The sequence below is a fragment of the Stegodyphus dumicola genome, chromosome 4 (genome assembly GCF_044657685.1).
Source record: "Stegodyphus dumicola isolate Sdum_Otavi_A_Nest chromosome 4, ASM4465768v1".
Taxonomy (NCBI): domain Eukaryota; kingdom Metazoa; phylum Arthropoda; class Arachnida; order Araneae; family Eresidae; genus Stegodyphus; species Stegodyphus dumicola.
Genome location: NC_140771.1, coordinates 222,095,877 through 222,119,515, shown reverse-complemented (window position 1 = coordinate 222,119,515; position 23,639 = coordinate 222,095,877). Strand labels below are relative to the sequence as shown.

The 23,639-nt window shown below is 34.8% G+C and overlaps 1 protein-coding gene across 4 annotated transcripts in view; it reads left to right on the top strand.

Annotated features, from left to right (window-relative positions):
• LOC118188535 (leukocyte tyrosine kinase receptor-like) overlaps nt 1-23,639 on the top strand; it is a 374,636-nt gene that overhangs the window by 280,740 nt on the left and 70,257 nt on the right. For all 4 annotated transcript variants that reach the window (XR_015040889.1, XR_015040890.1, XR_015040888.1 and 1 more), the window contains exons 17-19: nt 7,631-7,729; nt 8,899-9,094; nt 19,228-19,315. Coding sequence is in view for 1 of the 4 variants with exons in the window: in XM_035358990.2 (XP_035214881.1) it covers nt 7,631-7,729; nt 8,899-9,094; nt 19,228-19,315 (383 nt within the window). In the remaining 3 variants the exon portion in view is untranslated. The remainder of the gene's footprint in view (nt 1-7,630; nt 7,730-8,898; nt 9,095-19,227; nt 19,316-23,639) is intronic.

The window sequence follows — 23,639 nt, the reverse complement described above, 5'->3', positions numbered from 1 at the left end:
CTTAAGTCGTACTACGTTTACAATTGGACAATTATAATAAATCTTTCTTTTTCTCAATTAATTTACTTATACAAATAACTACAACAATTATCACAAAGATATTTTTTCATTTTCTTGTCAACTCTAGCACATGAGTCGTGTACCCATCCTTTGCATATTAGGCACTGAATCATATTTTCTTCACGATCTTCTTCACAAATATTGCAGGGAGACGAACATGATATGAAAGAATGTGGTTAACTAGGGGATAGCTGGGTTTTAGCCCAAAGAGGCGCAGTTGGAGTGAGATGACACCTACTATTTAAAAGGCACGACTGGTATACAACTGGTGGTACAACATGCGCAACCTTTCCCATGTGCTGAGAAGTTAAGCGTTGTCCGGCTTTCTGCGCTGAGAAGTAATTTAGCCCATCTAAGTCATGTGAATTTACCAGGATACGTCTGGGATTTTACAAGCGAAGTATTTTATAGCTGACTCTGAAAGAGAAATGATATATTTTAAGCAGCGGCTGAATAGTAATTTCTGTGCATGTTTAAGTAAATGTTCAACGGAATATTGAAGCAAATTTACGCATAAAATACTCTCCTTCGTACTACTTCTCCTTCGTAAAATTTTCGACCAATATAAAGGTTTAAAGTGGTCCAAAGGAAATGATGAATAATTTAGCATCAGAACTATCATCTATGTAGAATTTGGTATGCTCTCCAAGCGAGCTGAAAATATTGCGAAGGGATGTCAATAAAAGCCGTGCAATACTAGTTTTGTTTTCGATGGAGGAGAGGCAGGGAAACAACTGCTTATCTTGAAGTTCTCACCTTTGGATCGATGAATCATAGACACTGTTTGAAGTTTCTCAGTTATGCAGGTTTATTTCTTTCCGAGACTTTCCGCATATTTTCGCGAAAGTAACGATCTGTAGAAAATCAGAAAATTAGGTGCACAAATATTGAACAAAGGAAGGCCAGATAACTAGGTTTCTTTAGTGGAGCTAAAGTAAACACATTTGTGAAAGTACAACTGAATAATGTCTTATGGCCGTTATACAATATTCATAAATTCGTAAAATAGTTTTAATCATTCTTATTTCAAATAATCCTAGTTTATTTAAATTGGGGAAAAGATACTAAATTTTATTGCTCTGAAATAGATGTATGCTTGCAATTTTTTTGACATATTTGAGAAATGCTCAATATGTACACCTTTGCTGATACCTTGATACAGCAAATATCGATGCATAATTTGGCGTATCTTTTTATTGGACCAACTGGCGATGCAGCAGTTGAATAAAAAAGTGACAATTACCTTTTCAACAAGGCATTTATCCTACTTATCATCACACAGATCAATATGCGCACCATTTACGAGAGTACTTCTGTCCAAGTTTGCCACAGGGATAGAGACGGGAAACCTGAAATTATTTGCTAGAGTACCTTGTAAGGATCTTACTAACGTTTATTTTATTTTAAAACTTTACTATCCTTTCTTATTTTCCACTTCGGCCAAAATTAAACGCGTTAACCTGTTTATGCAAATTGTACTTGCTAACGCCCAAGTATTTAAGTTGCATCTGCAACTTAAATACTTGGGCGTTACTTTTGAATATATTGTTGCCAAGAGTAAAAGAGAGAGGGAGGAAGTGAACCGCCTTGCCGCTGCATTACATGCGAGTTTTCAGTCAGTTGCTGCTTGTCTTTAAGGCCAGAGGTTTAGTCCTCTTGATATTTAAAACGTATTGTAGTTTCGGCAGTGTGCATACCACATACGTAATCTCTTAAGAGGCTAGCCTTAGCGTTAGGCATTTGTAAACTGATTCAAATTTAGCTCTTATTTAAAATTTTAGTAGTAGTTTTATATTTTTACGTTCAGACAAGTGGTTGGTCTCTGTATCCCGAAGTGCGGTAGCACCTGTAATCTTATAGAGAATAAAGGGTAAAGTCAATCCTTTCTGCTTTTGTTGTCTATCCCACACATATTTGAACATAGCATGAGTAACCTCCCTGTTCTTATTCAAGACACATCATATTTCCTAAACACATAAAAAGGAACAGAAGTTCTGACAACCTGAATTACAATTTGCAGCTAAAATGAAATAGACGCGTACGACGAGGCGAAGCTGCGTTAATGTTTTTCCATTTGCCGAGTTCAGATTAAATCTTATATAATTTTATTCTTATGAAGGGTTGTCAGGGTATCTTCGTCTTTCCACTTATTCCATCCCTTCTGAATCTCACAGCCGTATTGCTGTCGTCGTGGGTGTTGCTGATTGTAATATACTGGTATGTTTGTGGGGAGAAACGAATTATCGTGTAAATTTTCTAACAGCTCAGCAAAAGTGATCAAATTGACCAATTGTGAAATGTCTAAAAACTACTTCATTGAATTATGAAAGAGGAAAAAACGTACGGGTTCATAATAAATTAAATGCACAAGTCCGATGAAAAGTGAATAAAATGTATTCTTATCATCTCAAAAAAAATTTTTTTTTTAATTTAAAAATTTCATGGCTCTAGGTACCGTTGTATTTTCACAGTGCAAGAAACTTACTTACGTGTATTATTTAATTTCTATATTATTTTTTAATTTCATTATTTGATTTCTATAAATATTATATTGGACGATAATACTTAGTAGCAACAATTTGAAAAGTGATAGAATGTATTGAATTGATTTGTTGCAAAATGCCGTTTCGAGATCAATACCCCTTTCGGGACTAACATCCCATTTGGCATTAAAAAAACTAATGAGAAACTGCTGTTAAAAATATCGCTGAAAGTTTCTGAGCTTGATTTAATTTAAGTTGGACTATAATTATCGTAATATCTGAATATGCTGTTAAATTATAAAACCTGGTTCAGTTACAGTCATTTGCTGTTGAATGACATCAGCGATTTCGAAGATTCTTCTGTAATTTCTAGGAGCTATAAATTTAAAGGAATTAAATTACCTTGAACGATTATAGCTTAGAAGATTTTCCCTCCCCTGTCCTCGTCCAATATTAATCTTAGTTTCTCCCCTATTCGTATTCCTTTTGTTTATATCTTAAATTTAAAAGAACTGCTTTCAATTGTTTTTGATTTTTATACTTATTTTTGAAGGATCTCGTGCGATGATTAAATTAAGGAATTGTACGGATTAAACAGCTTTCTTCTTTTCTCTCTGGAGAGTGTAAACACGTTTTATTATTTTATATATCCTGGGAGAAAGAAGTAAAATCAAAATATTTTGCTTAAATAATAATCTATGTTTCTCTAAATGCGACCGAGAGATTATTATTTGAAACAGGAGAAAAATTCGAAGTTTCTTTTTAATCTGTTAACGATAATACTTTATTTAAATGCTTTAGAAATGGAAATTTTCTGGTCACGATTTTTAGGATTACATTCCGCGTCAGTAGAGATTACACTCGGAAAAAACAGAATTTCGAAAACGAAGCTTGGACCTACACATTATATAACTTGATCAGAATAACAAAACTAGTTTTTATTTGTTTAAATATACACATCTCATTTCTGTTTAAACCCAAATGGAAAGATTGAAATAATTTTTGTTTATTTACCTTACGACTAAACTATTTTACTAAGTAGAGCAAGAATTTTTTTTCTGTGAAAGGATAAAAAAATCAAAACTTATAACCTAATTGTATTCAATTAAAATTAACCTAAGCGTGTAAAATCAATTTGGCTTAATCTAAAGACTAATCTCATTCTCTTAGCCTGCCAAACAAATTATCGTCCTGCCTTGGTCTCCAAACACACAACTTACAATAACAATAAAAAGTAATAAAAGTCAAATCTGAAAACATTCAGATTTTAAATTACGCTCAAAGGGGCTTTTGTAACGTTTTTTGTGTTACCTTTATTTATTAAATATCGTGTTCTTCGCACTTAAACTATAAAATTCTATTCAACGGTAATATCACAAAATAATTTAAGAGCATATCTTTAGAATTTCCGATGCACAGTCTCGCGCACTGGAGATAAAAATGTTTTTAATTTTGTTCGTACAGTGTTGCTATTAGTCGTTTTGAAATCGTTGAATTTGTTAATCTGAAATTCGTTAAAATTCTACAAAATATTAAATAGGTAATAAAACAAATTCCTAATTTGGGCTTCCAGATGCCCATATTCGAGTCGAGGACTACGTTATTTAAAACTGGATGTCTCCAGGTACCGTTGTTTTTCCAAGGTGCGAGAAACATACATACATACAAACATATATAAATCTGCCTGAATACATTCATGCAGATTCCTCATTATTTAATTTCTTTAAATATAACGCAGGGCCCAAATATTTGGTGACAACAATTTGAAAAAAGATTAAGATTTTATAGTAAATCAACCATGGAGGTTAGAATGGATGGAGTACATAGACCTTATAAGAAATAGACTAACCCAAACGGGTTTTCTCCCTCGTCTGAGGCGTTGTCGGCTGTCACCTTGATCACATCCGGAGGAGTAGGGACCACTTGCAGAAATTTAACATTGGTTGCCTATTGCAGCGTGTATAATTGTTAAGAAAGAGCTGGTTGTAGCGACTCATTTCACAAATTAGAATTTCTATATATATTTTTATTTTTGAAATTGAGATTGATTTTTAAAACTTTAGCATATTTATCAAGCATAATTAACGTTTCAAATAATTATAAAGCTATTGCATGCTCTCAGGGCTGGATATTTTTTTAGCTTTTCCTATGTTGTAAGGAAATTTGTAACTACTTCTTTTAGAAAATAATATTTTAAATCTGAACTAATAGAAAATTTCAAACAAGCAATTTTCTCTTGCAATTTTTATGCTTTTTATTGTTGCAAATAAGTAAAAAGTACTAAAATATTTAAAAACGAATTTTTGAAAGTTTTGTTTAAAATTCTAAATTGTGCTGCTTTTTTAAAATTATAGATGAGTATTATAGCACAATTTTTATAAAGGAATTTTATTTCAATTATCTTTCATAATACATCATAGTGATAAACATTTTTGATGCCTTAAAATTTTTTATACATTTAATTCTAATATTAAAATTGTATTTAACCGTAATAATTAATTTTGCTTGTATTTTATAGTGATTATTTTTTTAAATTTATATTTAGTTCTGCATAAGATTTTTTTTATTTACTGTTAATTTAATTTATTAACCCAAAAGCGGCGGTCGCCTAGAAAGGCTGTTAGTTTCGAAGCTGCATTTTGCGCTGTTTTACTATAATTGTCCGTGTCTCCTTGCAAATTGTTGTTACCAAACATTATCGCCTTGTATTATATGTAGAGAAATTAAATAATGAAGAAATCTGCATGAATACATGTATGTTTCTTGCACTGTGACAAAAACGACAGTATCTAGAGCCATCAAATTTTGAATAATGTAATTCTCCAACAAAACATGGGCATCTGGACGGCCGAATTTCGAATTTATTTTAATCTATTTCATATTTTGTAAAACTTTAACGAATTTTTGATTAGCAAACTCAACGAGTTCAGAGCGAGCATTGTACGGAAAATAACAGTTTTATCTCCAGTGCGGAAATTCTAAAGATATGCTGTTTTCAAATGTATTTGGTTTACGGGCGAAGAACATGATATTCAATAAATATAGGTAACGCACAAAACTTTAAAAAAAGATTCCTTTTGGGCGTAATGTAAAATTTGAGTGTTTCTAGATTTTATTTTATCTTTTTTTTCCCCCTTCATTACGCTTAGAAATGTGTATGCTCAGAATTTTATGAATTATTAAAATAACTAATCCACTTTAATGTTAATAATTTAATGATCCTATAATCAAATAAATATGATCGTTTTGTAATGTTATTATTGTTTAGAAAATCGCTACCTGAAAATTTTCATTAAATTTTTTTAAAAAAATTATTAGATCTTGTTTAATTTTACTTATTTATTTCAAAGCATCACGTACTATCAATCTTATTTAATTTTACTTTATTTTTACGCAAAATTAAGTTCATAAATTTTGTGCGTAGAGTTTTTAGCGTTTTACCAAAGTAAAGATGTTTGTACAAGAATTACGCGTGAAAAAAAATGTGCGAAACGCAGTAAAAAGTGCTTTAATGAGATATATTAAATCCTATTTGGGAAAAACTGTGGCTTTCATAATCTCATCACTATACAACGTATCACATTTAATAATTAAAAAGAGTTATGTGATACAAACGCCATAGGTTTCTGTGTTAAAGTAAACCAGATCGTCCCTACTCTTTCTTGCCGACATGTCGGTGACGCACGCCCCGCTAACTGGGTTAGTCTGAATCAATGCAATGGTCAAAGATGCTACAATCATTCCGGCTGTGCACCAGCTAATGTAGCGTTTCATAGGAAAATGTCATAAAGAAGTCATTTTACTGTTTCTGTATATTTCTATTATTCTGCCTTATGGAAGCGGCCATTATCAGTCGTGACGTCACGTTTCATGGCTTCATTTTCATTGCACGAGACATACGGAAGAGGCTTACTCCATCTGTTATAATCTGCCTGGAAGCAACGTAAAATGCCAAAACGAAATAAATAGCCCTTCTGAGTTAACGTCCCTTTGGGCTAATAACTGCAACATTTATTTTCACTTTATCTTGAAACTACAGGAAATTAAAATGTCAATAAATTTGACTTCCTGTTCTTGCGACCTGAAAAGACAACGACGATTCAAATTATTTCTAAGGCACAGTTTGAATTTAAAGCGTAGTAGCCTAGCTTCGGTGCTTCAAGACAACCAGCATAATGTTAGTTAAAGACACACCATTTTTTATCACACTTCTAAGTGAAGGCAGCATCAGAATCATAAGAAATTCAGTTCAGCAGGATAAGATGGGGTATTTCCTGTCTAAACTTAGTACGCTGCCAGTATTTTAAACTTATTTTCAATTTCATTTTCTGTTAGGGTAGACGAAACAATAAAAGTGCGGGGGGGGAACACTAAATCAAAATAAGCCTAAGAAGTAACTATTATTTCATGTCGGTTAAATCAACGAAAAAGCTAAGTACATGTAAATAAATCAACGGTTAGTTTTGCTCACATTTACTTTATACTGACAATGAACAATCTGAAAACTATATAAATGATAATAGAAAAATTTAAATTTAAAAAAAATAAATAAATAAAACGCTGCTTTATTTCCTAACATTTATGTAAAATGATTTGAGGAGTGGTAAATTAAGAAAATAACACAAGTTTTAGGCACATCTTTCTGATTTGTTTCCGGCTAGAACATCACTCTCGCAGTCCAATAAGGATTCATATTATTGGACTAATCCTCCAATAAAGTTTCCATATTCCCTGCTCCAAAATAAATCTAACTCTATAAATGAGCCTACATTGAAATGTGGTGGATATTAATTCATAACCACTTTGACATGGCGACTGGGTGTCTTCTTCTCCAGTCGTTTTTTAAGCGGGGAATAATGTAAAACCTTTCATCCTTCCATACCACGTGTCTTCGTAGTGCTATTCAAAGTGCATCCAACTAACAATCGGATCGTCGTAGTTCGCCTCTCGGAGAGGGCATTGCCCGTTTTTCGCATTTTCTGCTCCGACATAAACCGTGTTTACATATTATGCTTTAATATTATTAAAAAGGCATAATTTACTATGTTTCGTATTTTATAATTAGACATTTCATCTCTTACTTACAGGTCATCCAGGAGTCAGTGTTTCACCTAAGATATTGGTCATCATCATTCTGAGTGTAGTCATCGTCATTTCCGTAGCAATAGTCTGTATATTTTTTGCCAGTAAGTTTTATTTAGTATTTTGTATTTATTAAGTATGTCAGTTGAAAATGTAGAAAATACTTTTTATAAATAGATTGACTCTGAAAAGTACTAAATTTTAACCAACCAAGTAATTTATTATTTCAGGTAATACTTCACTTTCAGTAATTTATAATATGGATGGATATCTAATAATACTGAAAAAATAAACAAACTACTAAATAAAGTACTAAAATAATACTGAAAAAACATGTTTCTTGGCAGTTGTTACACACTTTCGATTTGACTGCTTGTGCTATGTTCAGACAAAATGGATCAAAATTCAAGTCATGTTTAAGTTCAGAATAAAATAAAGAGTCTAAAGTATTTTGGGATATGAACTAAATCGTTACAGCCTCCCAGACGGTATAATGGTTAGGGAAGCCTGACTGCGATACCGAAGGGCCTGGGCTCGAATCCCGGAGAAGGCATGGTTGTAACTGTCCGTCCTTTCATTGGAGGGGATGGTGGCCCACCTATTAGGTGCCTCCATACTAAAGAGGCCACCACATCTGGCTTTGTATAGATTAATGGACTGTGTTACACTGTAACCGTTCACAATCTGCCATTGAGAGGGGAAAAACAAAATCATTACAGGATGAATCAGAAATACGCCTACACAGCAGATCGTATCGTATGTGTAGGAAAGTGAATTAGATCCAATGAAAATTCAATTCTTGAAACTGAAGAACAAAGCGCAGCAGCACCAACCAGACTCAATCTATTGCTTTTTTTCGTAGGGTTATTAGAGAATGTTTCCACAATTATCATCAATGCTGTGCGTCGGTGCCACCGTGAGTCTCTGCAGTTTCTGTTTTTTCCCGTTGTTAAGCAGTCATTTCCTGCATTTTCTTTCAGTCGACAGTAAGCATTTGGCATTTAAATCATATATCACCAGCTCCTTGGCCTCACGATCATTATGGTGTGCAATATTTCATATTGGGACTGCAACTTGCTGCTACATATTCAGAGCCATTTCACATGAAATTTCCATTATGATTCATGTGCAAGTTCATGTTTAATATGCTATTCTCAAATTTCTACTGAAATATATAATAGAAGTATATATACACTCTTTGTGTATAGGTTAATTTTCTAATTACATTACGCGATGATTGTCTTATAAAACGTTTCTCCTCCTTTCGTCACAGCTGCAAACTACCGAAAAGTCCAACGGGATCGAGATGTGAGTGATGAACCACTGACTAGTCCTGAGGAACAGCTGAATCGCCTGCGGAACGGCGGCGGTATGGTATCTGAGAACAACCCAAACTACGAATTCGGTGGCAACACCTGCACGGAACAAGACCTCAGGAAAGTCCCAAGGGAGAATCTAACTCTTGTTAAGTATGTTATCGTTTTACTTTTTAGAAAAAGATTTCCTAAGGTTCATTTAAATAAAGAGGTTCCGAGCTGTAAAATCCATTGTGATATCAAGAATTTCAGAACATATTTTCCATCGTTTTTTGTAGTAAGGCACTTAATTGCCAACTTATCAACTGCCTTCTCGTAAAACTCTCTCTCGTGTAACTTATCTTTAAGCTGATTTCTTTTCTAGAATGATCAGCTGACACGATATGATGTCTGTAAACGTTGTCTTTCACGGGGCAAACATGGAAAGCAGCCTGATCATAAATCAGAGATGTCAGCCAATTGTTGCTCGATACCTATTCTGAATAAACTCATGAATCATAATAACTTAACTGCCTGTTTTCAGCGTCTATCCAGTGTATGTGTTACGGTGAACCACCGAAATCTGGAGAATGTCGACTTTCACCGGTGAATGTCAACATTCACATAGTCGCTTGGTGCATGTCCGAAATATTTTCCAAATACTCTTATTTCTGACTTGCAACGGTAAATGTCGACATTCACCATGTGCTAATGGTGAATGTTGAACATATGAGAATATTATATTTTCTTCTCCGTAATTCAGTCTCGAAAAAATGCACTTGAAATTTAAAACGAGAACTTAAGAATATAAGAACTTAAAACACACAGTACATTAAAATTGAGAAAGGACAATAATAGAAGTTAAAAACTTAATAAATTATGTGATTCAAATCTTATTTGCTGCAACAACTTAAACTATTAGGACACTTTGAATTGCACAAGAGGTCCTTGCTTTTACAACTGCATTTATTTGTGGAACACTTCCTTTTGCAATGACAGCACGTACATATACTCCTCTCTCTTCGACCTACACCAAAGCATATCTGTGATTGTCGACTTACACCGGTGAGGGTCCGAATGTATAAGAATGTAATGCAATATTCTATCTTTCACCAACGCATTTGGTGAATGTTGACATTCTCCTGTGAAAGTCGACATTCTCCAATTTCGGTCTTTCACGGTAACATATGCATAACTTTGTAACTTCATTCTTCCTCTCCGGGTATGCAATTTTAGTACTCCGCTATATGACTTTTTCTCTGATAAACAGTAATAAATTTTCCGTGGACTGTCAAAGTTTACTTTCAAAGAACGGGAACTCTACTACTACGTTTAAAGCCAATTCACACCAATGCGATCACTTGTTGGAGCGTAAAGCGGTAACCAATCATAATCGCGTTTATAGATGGTATTTTCCGGATAGCTGAAGACCGTCAGAGTTGACTCAACTTCATCTTTTTGCGGTTTGCCGAGACACTTTCAAATGTCCAATTTTTACCACAATTTTTATATATGCTTACCATCAATATACTTTTAACGTTCATCTTGAGGGAAGTATGAAATAAAATGAAATAATCTTAATAAAAGTATCAGATGATAATTAACATATATAAATTAATACAGTAATTAAATATAGTATTTAGATGAAAATTCTGAAGTTTTTAAGAGTAATTAACTATAATTATAATCCATAAATGAAATATGGTTGATAAAAATCTAAAGCAGTAGATTCTTGCGAGAAAAGGATGATAGATTTCGAAATCCTATATTTTGAATTTTACTTAAATGTGTACCAATTTAAGATTATTTTTATAGTCTCCTATTGCCTAATGGGTAAAGCTTTGGCCTCTGGAGCCGAAAGTTTTTTCTCTCCTTTGATGATCGTTTGAATTCAGAAAATTTTTACCTACCTCCACTCTTTTACCTTTTTTTACACAAGGAATCTGTATTTATTTTTTGATGACTGCAAATGCGATTTTCGACGTTATTTGCATTATCTTTCTTATAACAACGAGCTTTTGGCACATGATGATCTGCGTATGATGATCTGTGTAAAAACCTTTTCCGCTGGCACCAGCCTAGCTAAAGCAGTATGGTTATAGGATTGCTTTTTTATTTAGGAAAACTATTATTTATACAGAAAGGAAGCTTTCCAGTGACATTTAAACTAAGACGGAATTAATCCTTAAGTTTTGATGCTGATTTTATGGAATACTTAAGGGTAAAAAATATGTAGATAGCAGTAAGTATGTTTTGAAAGTTTTTTAAAATGTTTTCCTCTTTACTATTTTTATTATTGTTATTATACGTATTATCGTTTTCGGAAATTGCTTCACGATGTTTTTCTCCGGTATTCTGGTGAAAATTATTGTTCAGATTGATGTTGCGCTCTGGAAAGGTAATTAAAAATCGTTTGATGTCGTTCAAGCGCATCTCATCATTAAAATTATTTGAAAATTTGAATCTCCTTGTGGCAGTCGTCTATTACAAATTATGCAACCCATCACCCTCTACTTCGTTTTCTACGTAAAGCAAGAAATGAAATAAGTTTTGATATAGCAGAAATTTTCTCCATTTTAACAGATAATATAACTGTAGGAAATTAAAATAGTCCTAAAAAATACACGATTTTCCCTGAAGTTTCCGATGTGAAGAGCCATCTAGTGGCCACGCATGAAAACTTTTAAAACGATACTTTCCGCCCTATGCGAACTGACGCTCCGGAAAGGCGCTTTTTTTCCCTCCTCGTCAAAGTACCAGTGTGAACATAGCTTTCGCTATTGTTTTGTAAAATTTTTGATTGAATCTGCGTACATTTTTCTTGATATTTCAGATCCACGCAAACGAACTTTTGCTTCCGTTAGGTCGAAAAAGCGGTGTTTTCCTCTTCAGAGAAATCAATCCCGTAATTTCTGTCCATTGAATGACCTTTATAATTCACATAATTTAATATTTCTAGATTCAAATATCTCAGAATGTCACTCTATCCTGTAATGATGCAGTTTAGGCAATTGTCTTAGTAATGAGACGGCTAAATTACTGGTGGATTTGGTTCTTTTCCACGAATACTTTCGAGCTGGTGTCTTACCATTGGGAGGGGGGCAAAAACTCAAAATCATATCTTTTTAAATGTTCGCACTATCTTTTACTTGACGCATTGTTAATTTTTCAGAGATAAGTATTTCACATATTTTGTGAGTTTGTTTAGATAAAAAAATTCCTTTACAGTTCATGCACCACTAAAAAGTTACAGTTATCATTACGTGTAGGCATAGCGAAGGATTTTCATTAAAGATGTCGATTTTCCAACACCATTTGTGTAAATTTAATCGTCTTTATTGGTGGATAATGGAGTAATCTTAATCTTCTCTTCCGTATCCAGTCATGTATGTTTTTATTTTATTATTCTAATTCTTCTTTCTGGGAAGCTAATCACACTATTTTAAACAAGATGTAAACAAGATTCCTAACTGATCCTTCTAGAATGAAGTTTTGCTACAGTTATTTTATGATACAGGCAGCTTTCTAAAAATAATTATTTTATTTCCTTGTTTGTATGTGAAAAAGTATGAAAAAAAAAACTGAAAATGCAAACTAGCATAGCAAAATTTTAATTATAGTTACTCGTATTGTATTCTGCAGCAAAAAACGTTCAGCAGATTGATGTTAATGTACGGAAAATTTAGTTCGCTACCCACAAAAAGGTAGTTCTTCCAAAAATCAGCTGAAAAACGGATTCATGTTATGAATATTACCCATGTAATTGTATTCAAGCGGCAGAACGATCATTAACGAACAACGAATAGCATAGGTCGAATGGAACGAGGAATTTTATGTAAACATTAGACAGCGTTAATAATAAATTTTAATTACTTGTTGATACACTCGGCTGCAAAAATATTCAATATCTGAAAGCGCTCTTGAAAGACTTTAACTCTGTAGCAAAGAAAGTATGCACTTATTTAAAGGTTAACTCTGTAGCAAAGAAAGTATGCACTTATTTAAAGGCTTTGAGCTAATCATATTCTAGAACACTTGATTAAAGTGTTACTAACTACAAGCTCGTCTCTCGAGCAACTCAGATGTTCTGGTAATATGTCACTTGAAACAAAAATAATGCACTAAAACCTTTCATTAAATAATCAAGATTCGAACTGCGAAATTCAAAAAATTAAAAGTACAACTTTTTGTTTTCTAATAAACACTTTATAAATACACTTCTCTCAGTTTCAATTCAGTGGAAGAAATGAAAACTATTTTCAGACTGTCTATAGATCGAGAGGATAGCGAAATCCGACTCTCGGTCGAAGCAAAAATAATGATACTTCAACACACATTTAATAATCTATAACTGTCTTTAAATTAGAAGACATTTAGCTACTGTTTATAATGCATTGATTGAATCGATTATGGAAGTTTTTCTGTTTACTCAAACCTTATGGAAAAGGTAAGGATATCAAGCATGCAATGACTGTTTGTAGTGTCAATAGGTTTTGCGGAGGGCGTGAAAGCAAGAGACATGAAAAACGTACAGTGCCCTAGACGGGTCCCAAGGATGGACCTTTCAAATACGCTTCCAATTACATCGCAAAGGCATGCAGAAAGGAGGGAGAAAATACACTCATGTCCATAAATTAAGGATAATGCAAAATCAGGCAAAGGAAGAGTTAGAAGCAAAACAAATTTGACTTATTTGTAAAGCTTATTTATTAAACAAAAGGTAAAGGGCAAAAAAGATGCTATACGTTTGATATTATTAAAAAAATTAGCGATTTTTTCTCCCTGGAGCAAATTACAAAAAAAAACCTATTTAAAAAAAACCAATATTACATGGTTGGTATGATTGCTAATACATTGTATGTGTCCCAGACGATGCAATACAGTCCGTACAACGAATAGGCATGCTGAGTATCAAATTATCGATCTGATCTTGGGGGATATTACACCATTCAAAAAGCAATGCTCTCCGAAGTTCCGGTAGACATGTAGGAGGAGGTTCACGGGCTGCAACTCGTCGGCCAAGCATGTCCCACACGTGCTCTACTGGATTCAAGTCCGGTGAGAATGCTGGCCAGTCCATACGAGTGATATCCTCCTATTGAAGGCATTCGGTTACGATGTTTGCACGGTGAGGACGGGCGTTGTCATCCATAAACACAAATTGTGCGCCCATGGCTACCCGAAACAAACGTACATGTTGTTCCAGAATGACGTCCCGATAGATTTAGCTTGTCATGGTTCCAACTTGAACATGCAGGTTACTTCTGGAACCCAGAATAATTCCACCCCAAAAGAGAACTCCTGCACCACCGTAACTGTGTCGTTCAATGGTGGTAACGCGTACCTGGAGCTCTCCATATGAAAGTCCGGCGAGAATCAGACTGCAAGCTAAACCTGGACTCGTCGAAAAACGTCACACAAGCCCACTGTCGCGGCGTCCACAATGCATGCTCTCTACTCCAGGCTAACCGCGACGACAGTGAGTTGCGGTAAGTGGAACGCATCTGCCAGGTTTACGAGCATATAGACCAATCTGCCCTAAGCGTCTGTACACGGTCTGCCTTGAAATTGTCGTACCAGTGGCTGAAGAGAGCTGACGAGACAGGTCCGAGGCTGTGCTCCGCCTGTTTCTTTTGGCAGTAATTGCCAAATACCGGTCCTCATTCGGCGTCGTAACTCTGGGGCGACCTGTGCTGTAACGTCTACTCACATTACCATCATCTTGGAATCGTTGCCAAAGCCTGGAGTTGACACTATGGGCAATTTCAAGTTCGTCTGATACTTCCAGTTGGGTACGCCCACATTCCAGACGGCCGATAATTCTACCACGTAAAAAATCATCGAAATGTGTCCTTTGTGTCATAACTATTCGGTTATTGCACTGAAATGCTTATAAAGCGCCTGCGAACAATTTTACTTCTTTGCCTGTATTCCTTATATATCACTCTCTTACACTCTCGTCATTGTGACGTACCATCGGTGTCATCTGGTTACTTCCTGAAATTTGCATATGATTCTTGAAGATGTGTGTAGTGATTTTACAGGTGATATATTTATTTTAGAGTTCGATTTCCGCGTGACTCCGAATTATCCTTAATTTATGGACATGAGTGTACTTTATACGTTAAAGATGTAATTTAAATCGTACTAAAAAGAAAAGCGTTGTAGGCAACAATTTACTCTTAATTTAGAAGACATAAAAGCCCGAGTTCTTGTTTGTGTATTTAATATATCTCTTCATGAGTTCCTTGCTTAATGAACGACAATTTACTTTCGTCCATGTTTTACGCAGAATGCTAGACGTCAGTGAAGCTCCAAAAGAAAACCGCATAGATGGCCTTTCAGTACACAGAGGGATAAATAAGCATATAAAAAGAAACAGTACATAATTTATTTATGAAACATAATATACTTCTTTCCTGTATGATTCAATTAGACACTCCGTGTATGCAAATAAAATTTCTTTGGCCGACATCATCGTTACTCTTATTTTTGAAGTATGATACGTTCTGTGAGACATACAACGTCATCTACCTTTAAAACTCGCAAATTCACTGTTGCCATTTTGAAAAAGAATTAAATTTTTAGCTATCTTAATTTCTTTTTGAGCACATTAGAAAGTTTTACACTTAATTTTATTTACATCTTTATATGCCACCCACCCGGTATAGTGGTTAGCTTCGCTGAATGTCGTGATGAAGGGCCCGGGTTCGAATCCCGGAGAAGGCATGAATGTTTGTAAATCTATAGTGTTGGTGCGGGATGGCCGTACTTTCAATATGCGGCGAGCATATTAAAGTCCTCTCGTGTGGTTTGGGGGAAGGGCAGAGGGGTGAGAGACTCTCGAACCCGTCCCCTTGGGGGATCTGCATCAGAACTGGGGGCGGAACCGAGCTAAGTCGCACTGTCACCTGTAAGGTTGCCAACAACAGGCGTATCTTGCGCTTCTTGCCACGAGGAATGTCGTGGGTTGGGGCTTATGTTACTGTCAGACAAGTGAGCTTAAGTAACAATAACATCTTTATATAAGAGTTACATCATGACACCTAAATGGAATTCGCTAAAAGCAATACAATTTTTATAATCAACTAAATGTTTTGAAATATCATATAGCATTAATTGTGAGCATTAATTGTGAGCATTTACGCATTTAACATGAAGGAATATAACCACTCATTCATTTTCATAACAGTTTTTATTTACATTGCAGTTTTCTGTTACTTGTCGGGAAGGGAGAGAAATTGCTGACGTAAGCAGTGCCGATTGGAGACGCGAATCAAATGAGATTCATAATTTTCGGATATGGCAAAATGTGAAAGATTTAATTACTTCTTTTTATTTATTACATTCATTTAGAAAATACCTTTCGTTAATGAGACTTAATCTCCGTCATTTAAACACTCGCATTCTTAATAAGAAAATGCATCTAAGAAGAGAATAATATGTACTCGCTAAGGGTGTAAAGGAATCTGGCTTCCAGTGGCGTTAATTAAATTTTTAGACTTTTCAAACTTTTGTTAGATGCTAAAGATATTTCTTTTGGATCAAAACTAGGCGTCAGTTTCCTAAATCAAACGTTATTATGATTATCACATTTTATTCAGGGGATTTAGTTTCCCGGTCAGAATTTCGTAGAGATTAGGAAACACACTGACGTCTCGAAAACTTTCCATCTTGGTTGTAGCTAATTAATTCTAAAAATATAATTGTTTACGAATTTATTACAGGCTGAAAGAGAATTTTCATTATTTAAGCAGGGGGAATGAAACAGGTGAATTATTCTCTGATGATTTTTAATATATTATTCCAGGGATTTATCTTTGGCATTTCTCTTTCACTTTTGCAGACGTTAGTACAAAGACGTTAGTAGTCATAGTTAGACGTTTGGTATACGGCTATACCAAAATATTTATAATGTTTTATCTGCTATTTTGCTTGGTTATGGAAAGAGATGCCGGGTCAACTACATGGGCGTTTTCGTGGTTTTTCCCATGTGTAACATGTATACGAACCAATTTCCCTTAAAAATTCCTCCACGAAGGCATCCCTTCCCTTAGCCAGATAGTACTTTAAAAAAACACAAATTGAAATAATTTTAAATTTGAAATTTATATAAGCTTTATACGAACAGAGAAATTTTGTTAAATGTATATATATATATAGACACTCTGTTAAAATGCCAGGTGAGCTCAGATTTTCTTTTTTCTATTTTTATATAATGGTAAATTGCGCATTTTTTGCTTTAAAAATGATTGAATTATGTTATTCTTATCTTCTGATTAAGGTTTTTATGCTTTTAGTTATTTTGCATGCAATAGTTGTAGAATTATCAACAATTTAAAAGTTGCTAAAGTGAAGCTAAACCTAATTATTGCGTACCATAGCAGCCATATTTGTTTACATTTGAAACTTAGTAGAATACTGAATTAAGTCAGTTTCTGCACCACCTTCAATGTGTTTTTTGTGCACTGAAAAATATGCCTTCTTGCCCGCTGGCCGATTTTCTTGTTTTGAGTACAAAGCCTAATTTTAATTGTAAATTTTTTTAAATATTTTAACTGTATTTAGTGTTTTATGGTTTTCTATATTTTTGAATTTTTATGAAAATATTTGGAGTTTTTATGTATTTTTGCCTTACCGCGAAGTGAGAACTGAACTGAGAAATATATATCTAATGAAATGTAAAGAGATAAGTTTAAATGAATTGCAGGGGAAAAGTGCGTGTAATTTAATATTCCGTACAAGGAAGTGACATCAGATTTTTTTTTAATAGCGCCAATAGTTAATATTCCCTGATAAGACTAATCATTTACACTAAATTAATACTTAACGCACTTTTTTTCATCTGGTGATTATATTTTTCTGAAAAAGTTTTCCTTTCTTTTCTATACTTATAATTCAGATATAGAGTTTACCGATATTCTCTCTACTTAACCAACTGGAGCAAAATTTTAGTTTCACCTTGTTTTTTGGTAACAGGACACCTTATAGAATTTACCTTAACACATTTTTTGTCTTTCTGCTTCCTTCTAAAAAATATAGATTTTCCTTTTTGATATCGCAAAGAGAGACATTCTTATGGAACTAAATGACGTTAAAATAACCGAAATGACGTTAAAATAAAAATGTAGTAATCATTAATTTGCAAGTTAAAAATGTTTCAATCTTCGCATGTTCAGAACATAAATTACCAAGTCATGAAAAGTAATACATAAAACGTGAATCTGTTCTAATAATACGTATTAAAAATATATGTGATAAAATTAAAAAATTAAAAAAAAGATTTTGTACCTAGCACCTTTTGTAAAGCGTTAGAATCGTTTTTTTGGATAATGCTGTAAATGTTTTAAAAAATGTTATCAGTTGGATGTATTTTATTAATATATTATAAATTAGATCAATTAAATTAATTAAACTGAAAATTATTCGCAAGGCGATTAGTCATTGTTGACATACGGGTTGATGGTCACCTGACTGGGATGTGGTAGTAAACGTAAATAAATTATAGACTTGCTCACTTGTATTCTGACCAATTAAGTGCCGAAGAACCTAGTGAACTACTAAGCGAATAATCCCTTAAGTCCAAGAACAGAGACGTAAGCTGAAGACGGGTTAATTACCCTTTATTTGCTCAAAATAAGATTAAATGTCGGCCGCTTTCTCAGCGCGTCCAGCAAAGCCTCTACTTGGGCTTAAAATGTAAGAAATAAGAAGTAACTAAAGAGATTTAGCCAAAACGTAGCCCAAAGACAAACGCGCGCTACTCAGGAATCCTCATTTTCTCTCTCGAAGTCAGTAGAACTTGACTTATACTATTCTCCTTTGCATTTAACGCCAGTCTAAAACCTCATTCTGGTACGGAGTTGTAAGTTTAAAACAAGGATGGAAAGGAAAGGGTTACAGAATTAAAATATACCTTACAACATTATTTAAAATGTATGTACCGCGGTGTCCATCAAGGCCGTCGGTCACTAGTCCCTTAATTCAATGATTAATGGGCAGTCAATCATAACCTGTAGTTGAATGTGGGCAAATAAAAACCAACATTTGGTTGAATATGCCATAAATGTATACAAATTATTAAAATAAAATAAAACCGTATGATAACGATGACTGTCAACATGGTTTGTGAGAAATTACTTATTAAGCTAACAGCCGCCTGATGTAGCCCATGCAATATTTCGTGAAATATCTAATGCTCGGTAGCGTAACTTTTTCTTTAACAGACAAAATTATTTTAGTCTGGTAAAGAATATTGTTGTTTTGTTGTACAAGATAATTAGTTCAAAAATATATTTGTGTTTCAGAGCTCTAGGTCAAGGAGCGTTTGGAGAAGTTTACCAGGGATATCTTACCAATCCGGCTGACAACACCGAAAGACCTGTGGCAGTGAAGGTACATATTTTATTGCGTTGCATTCACTGCTTAATTTGTATAGTTCATTCTTTATTTTCTTTACTTTTATTTTAAAAACTTAAAATTTATTATAAACTTAAATCTTGCGGCAAGCAAAACAGAGTGGATATTTACGCATTTCTTAAACTTGTCGTCAGCATTTTAAATAATACTCGTAATTTAGTGAATAATTTTGTTTTAAATTGTTGCAAATGTTTCCGTTTATTTGTTTGCAATTTAGTTTATTCTCGCAGCTATTTTACTTTAACATTTTTACCTTATTAACATCGCTATACCTCATTTCATTATAGTATTATATCGTTTGACTGCATTTAAATAGCATTCTCGAGACGGCAGACTCATGATTTATTAAAAATATATTAATTAAATTAATTAAACTGAAAATTATTCAAGGCGAATAGACACTGTCGGCATACGGCTTGATGGCCATCTGATTGGGATTTTGCAGTAAACCTAAATACATTGTAATTATATGAATGTGCACTGGTGTCCATCAAAGCTGTCGGTCACTATTGACTTAATTCAATGATTAATGGGCAGTCATTACCTGTGGTTGAATGTGCTATGAATTTAGACAAATTATTAAAATAAAATGTAGTTTATGTATATTTTATAATGTAGTAATGAAATGATTATAATGTAGTTTTGATCGACTCTTTATTGCGCATTGTGAACACTTTTTTTTCCTTTATGCATAATTATATTATAGAGCTTTTATTTTTAAATCTATAAATTGTAGAACTGTAAAGATAGATCAAGTTAAACCGGAGCAATGGACAAATGGTGTGTGTGGTGTGGTGTATTTAATTATGGCAAAGCACACGAGGGCTATCTGCCTAAGGGGATGTCTTCATGGAGGACTTTCTAAGGAAAACTGGCTCGTATACACGTTACACATAAGGAAAACCACGAAAACGCCCATGCAGCCAGCCCGTTCGCAAGATTCGAACTTCGGACCGAACTACCAGTGTTCAGCGACTTTACCTCTCGGCCGCTGGTGGACCCACAATGGACAAATGAAAACCATGTTTCGGATTTCGATGAGAATTTCAGTCGGCGAGTTGGCTGTATTTGGCAGTTTCTCACCAACTTGGCAACATCAAAGAAATTCTCCTAAACACACTTTAAAGTCCTATAAACGATTTTCTAAAAGCTTCTAGAAATCCATATTTTCCCTCTTGGTCATCTCTGTTAAATAAGAGCTGTGAGTGGCCATCAGTTAGCCGTACTCAGATTCTTGTTTTAGTTAACATTGAATGTTATCATTTCATCATTTTTGTATAACAGACTTAGATGTTCCTCATTGTGACTCATCATTCAGCTTACAATTTTTGCACTTTACTATATTCCGAAAACGATCCTGGGATTTCTGGATAGGATATGAAGCGCAAGCAAACTGCTGCTAATAGGAAGATGTAGAATAATATTGCTATATCTAAGAAGTATGAAGTTTGTGTATAAAATAACTAGACTGTGTTACTGGACTTTAACAAAGTAATGAGAATTGATCGTGAGCAGTTACCACGTAAATTTAAAATTCTCCAAGCACGTGTGCTCAATGGCAACATTCTCTGTCACTTGTATGGCATCCAAGGCTCTTGCCAAGGACAGGCGGAATCTTGCTTTATTGCCACAATGAATTTCGAGGGCTTTCTCTGAATCGCTTATCACACAAGCGAGATTAGTCACAACAGCAACAAACAATATTCTCTTTAGGTAATTTCACTTAGAATGAATCACCTCAAGTCCTCACACAAAAAGGAAAACGAATGTAGCAAGCAAGTTTGCATCAAGATTCTTCTGCGGTTTGAGATGCATTGAAACCTTTTTCAAAAACTAATCGCTTATTACACTGGCGTGCAAAACTTAAGCAACAGGTGTTCGTTTTGGCATAACTCCACGAGAAATCATCTGAGAGACATGAAATTCAGAATTAAGAGACAGCATTTTGTATTTAAACGATGACGAAAGCATAATTTCTCTAAAAATAAATACAATGCATACGGTATGGAATCAAACAAAAACAGGCTTTATTGAACTCATCGTTACTCATGATTGTCTGTACAAGAGGAAGAACAACAAGCAGGTGTTCCTTAGTATGGGAAATGCTCTCCCGTTACTGCAATGGTTGCTTCGAAAGGTCTCTCCATACTCAGCACCAGATTTTCCAAACGATCTTGAGGTAAGAGTGCCCATTCCTCAATCAGCATCTGTTTCAGTTGTTGGGAGTTCCCCGGAGGATTTAATCGTGTCAGAAGTGTCTCCTCAAAGCATCCCACACACGTTCTATGGGTTTTAAATCAAGGGAGCATGCTGGCCAATCCATTCGAGTGATATCTTAATTTCTCATTAGCTTCTGAACAGCAAGCGTCCGGTGTGGCCGTGCATTGTCATCCATAAAAACGAAGTCTGCTCCAATGGCCCCTCGGAATAGACGCACATGGAGAAGGATCACCTCCTGACGATAGCGATCTCCGGTTACAGAACTTCTGTCTTAAACTTGGAGCTCCGTCCGCCCGTTCAGCATTATGCCTCTCCAGACGAGATCTTCAGGACACCGTAACTGTCTCTTTCCGTAATGTTACTGAGATTAAACCGTGTCGCGACCTCTCTCCAAATCAATTTGTGTTGAGAATCGCTTGTGGCACTAAAACGATTCTAATCCGTAAGGAGGATACGACTCCATTGATGAGATGCCCAGATTTCGCGCTCATTGCACCACTGTAAACGATGATGCCGATGGCCAACTTTCAAAGGTAGGCAGCATTCAGGACGGCAGGCGCGCATAGGCCACCTTTGTGAAGGTGTTTGGACACAGTAAACCACAATTGTCGCCCGTTGCTGTTCACAGTTGTTGAGCTGTAGTGCTTGCTGACTGGTTTCGGACTCTTTTCGTCTGCAGGACTATACATCGATTATTTGCTGCAGTTTGTTTCCTGGGACAGTCACCACCAACCTTTCTAATAGTATGGTATAGGAGGCTTTTCTAAATGCGCGAAACGCCACTTTGTTGATTCCGAACTCTTCAGCTATACTGGTCACACTTCGCCCCTACTCCAGATTTTCGATCATTCTTCCACGTGTGAAATCATCCAGATCATTTTTTCTAACCATATTTCACGAAATAACTCCTTGTACTTGCAGCAAATGTCTTTATTCGCATCTCCATTCTTCCTTTTATGGTAATCTAGAGTTGAGCGCGCCAACCGTACGCGTTTTGCGTACACTCATGTAGACTGTGACCTTTTTTTCTTGACATTTGCATACGCATGACCTTTCTATTGAATTGTGTGTTCATTGTACTGAACGCAAGAATCCCTTTTCTACAATTTCATGGCTATCTGATTAAAATTTACATTGTTGCTTAAGTTTTGCACACCAGTGTACGAAATCAGGATCTTCCACTGTAAGCCTGGAACGAGACAATGGCCAATGCATCGGAAAATTCCTGATCTGAAATCGGTGCTTAAAGGAACATATTTTGAGTAAATGAATGTAGTAATGAAGAAAACACCAAATATCTTGAAGCACATAAGAGAAACCGATCTTTTGAGCAATGGTAAAGAAGACTGTTTCAAAGCGTAGTTGCAAATTACAACAGTAGAACTGTCATGCAAATAAGTAAAAGGAATTATTATATCAGTCTCATTATTTAATAGACATCCTTTGTATATTGTTGTAGCACTCAGGTATTTAAAGGGAGGGTTTCCTTTAAATATTTCAATGGAAAATTTTGAAAACTGGTTGGTATGCACTTGACGCCATCCATGTAGCCAAACCTTAACCAGGACTTGGAAGTCATAGAATTACCACTCTTCAGCGGTCACTCATTACACTGATGGGCCCGCAGAAATACTATAGCAAAGAAACGACGAAACAAATTGAACGATTGAAAACTATTAATTTTTCCTAAAGAATACTGTAAAAAGACTCTTTATTTTTTCTTAAAAATACTATTTAAACCTTAATAATTATTAATTGTCTTCTATTAAGTGCTCTAGATCTTCACAAGGAAAGACAAAAATTCATGTGAGTTTTATTTTCGCAGCCCCTTAAGTCAGGACATATGTTAAATGTTTTATCCATCAAGGCTACCGCAAAACAGCATTTTATGAAATATTTTTGGCCTCTGCTACTTTCATCTGTGTATATTAATGACTTCGCCGTAGAATTATATTGATTTTCACTTTTTAGCGTAATGCTTTTATAAGGTGTTTCTCCGCCTTCTTAGCGTGCCTTCGTGGTGTAGTGGTCTGCACGCTTGGCGCGTATTCGAGAGGTCCGTGGTTCTATTTTCGGCGAG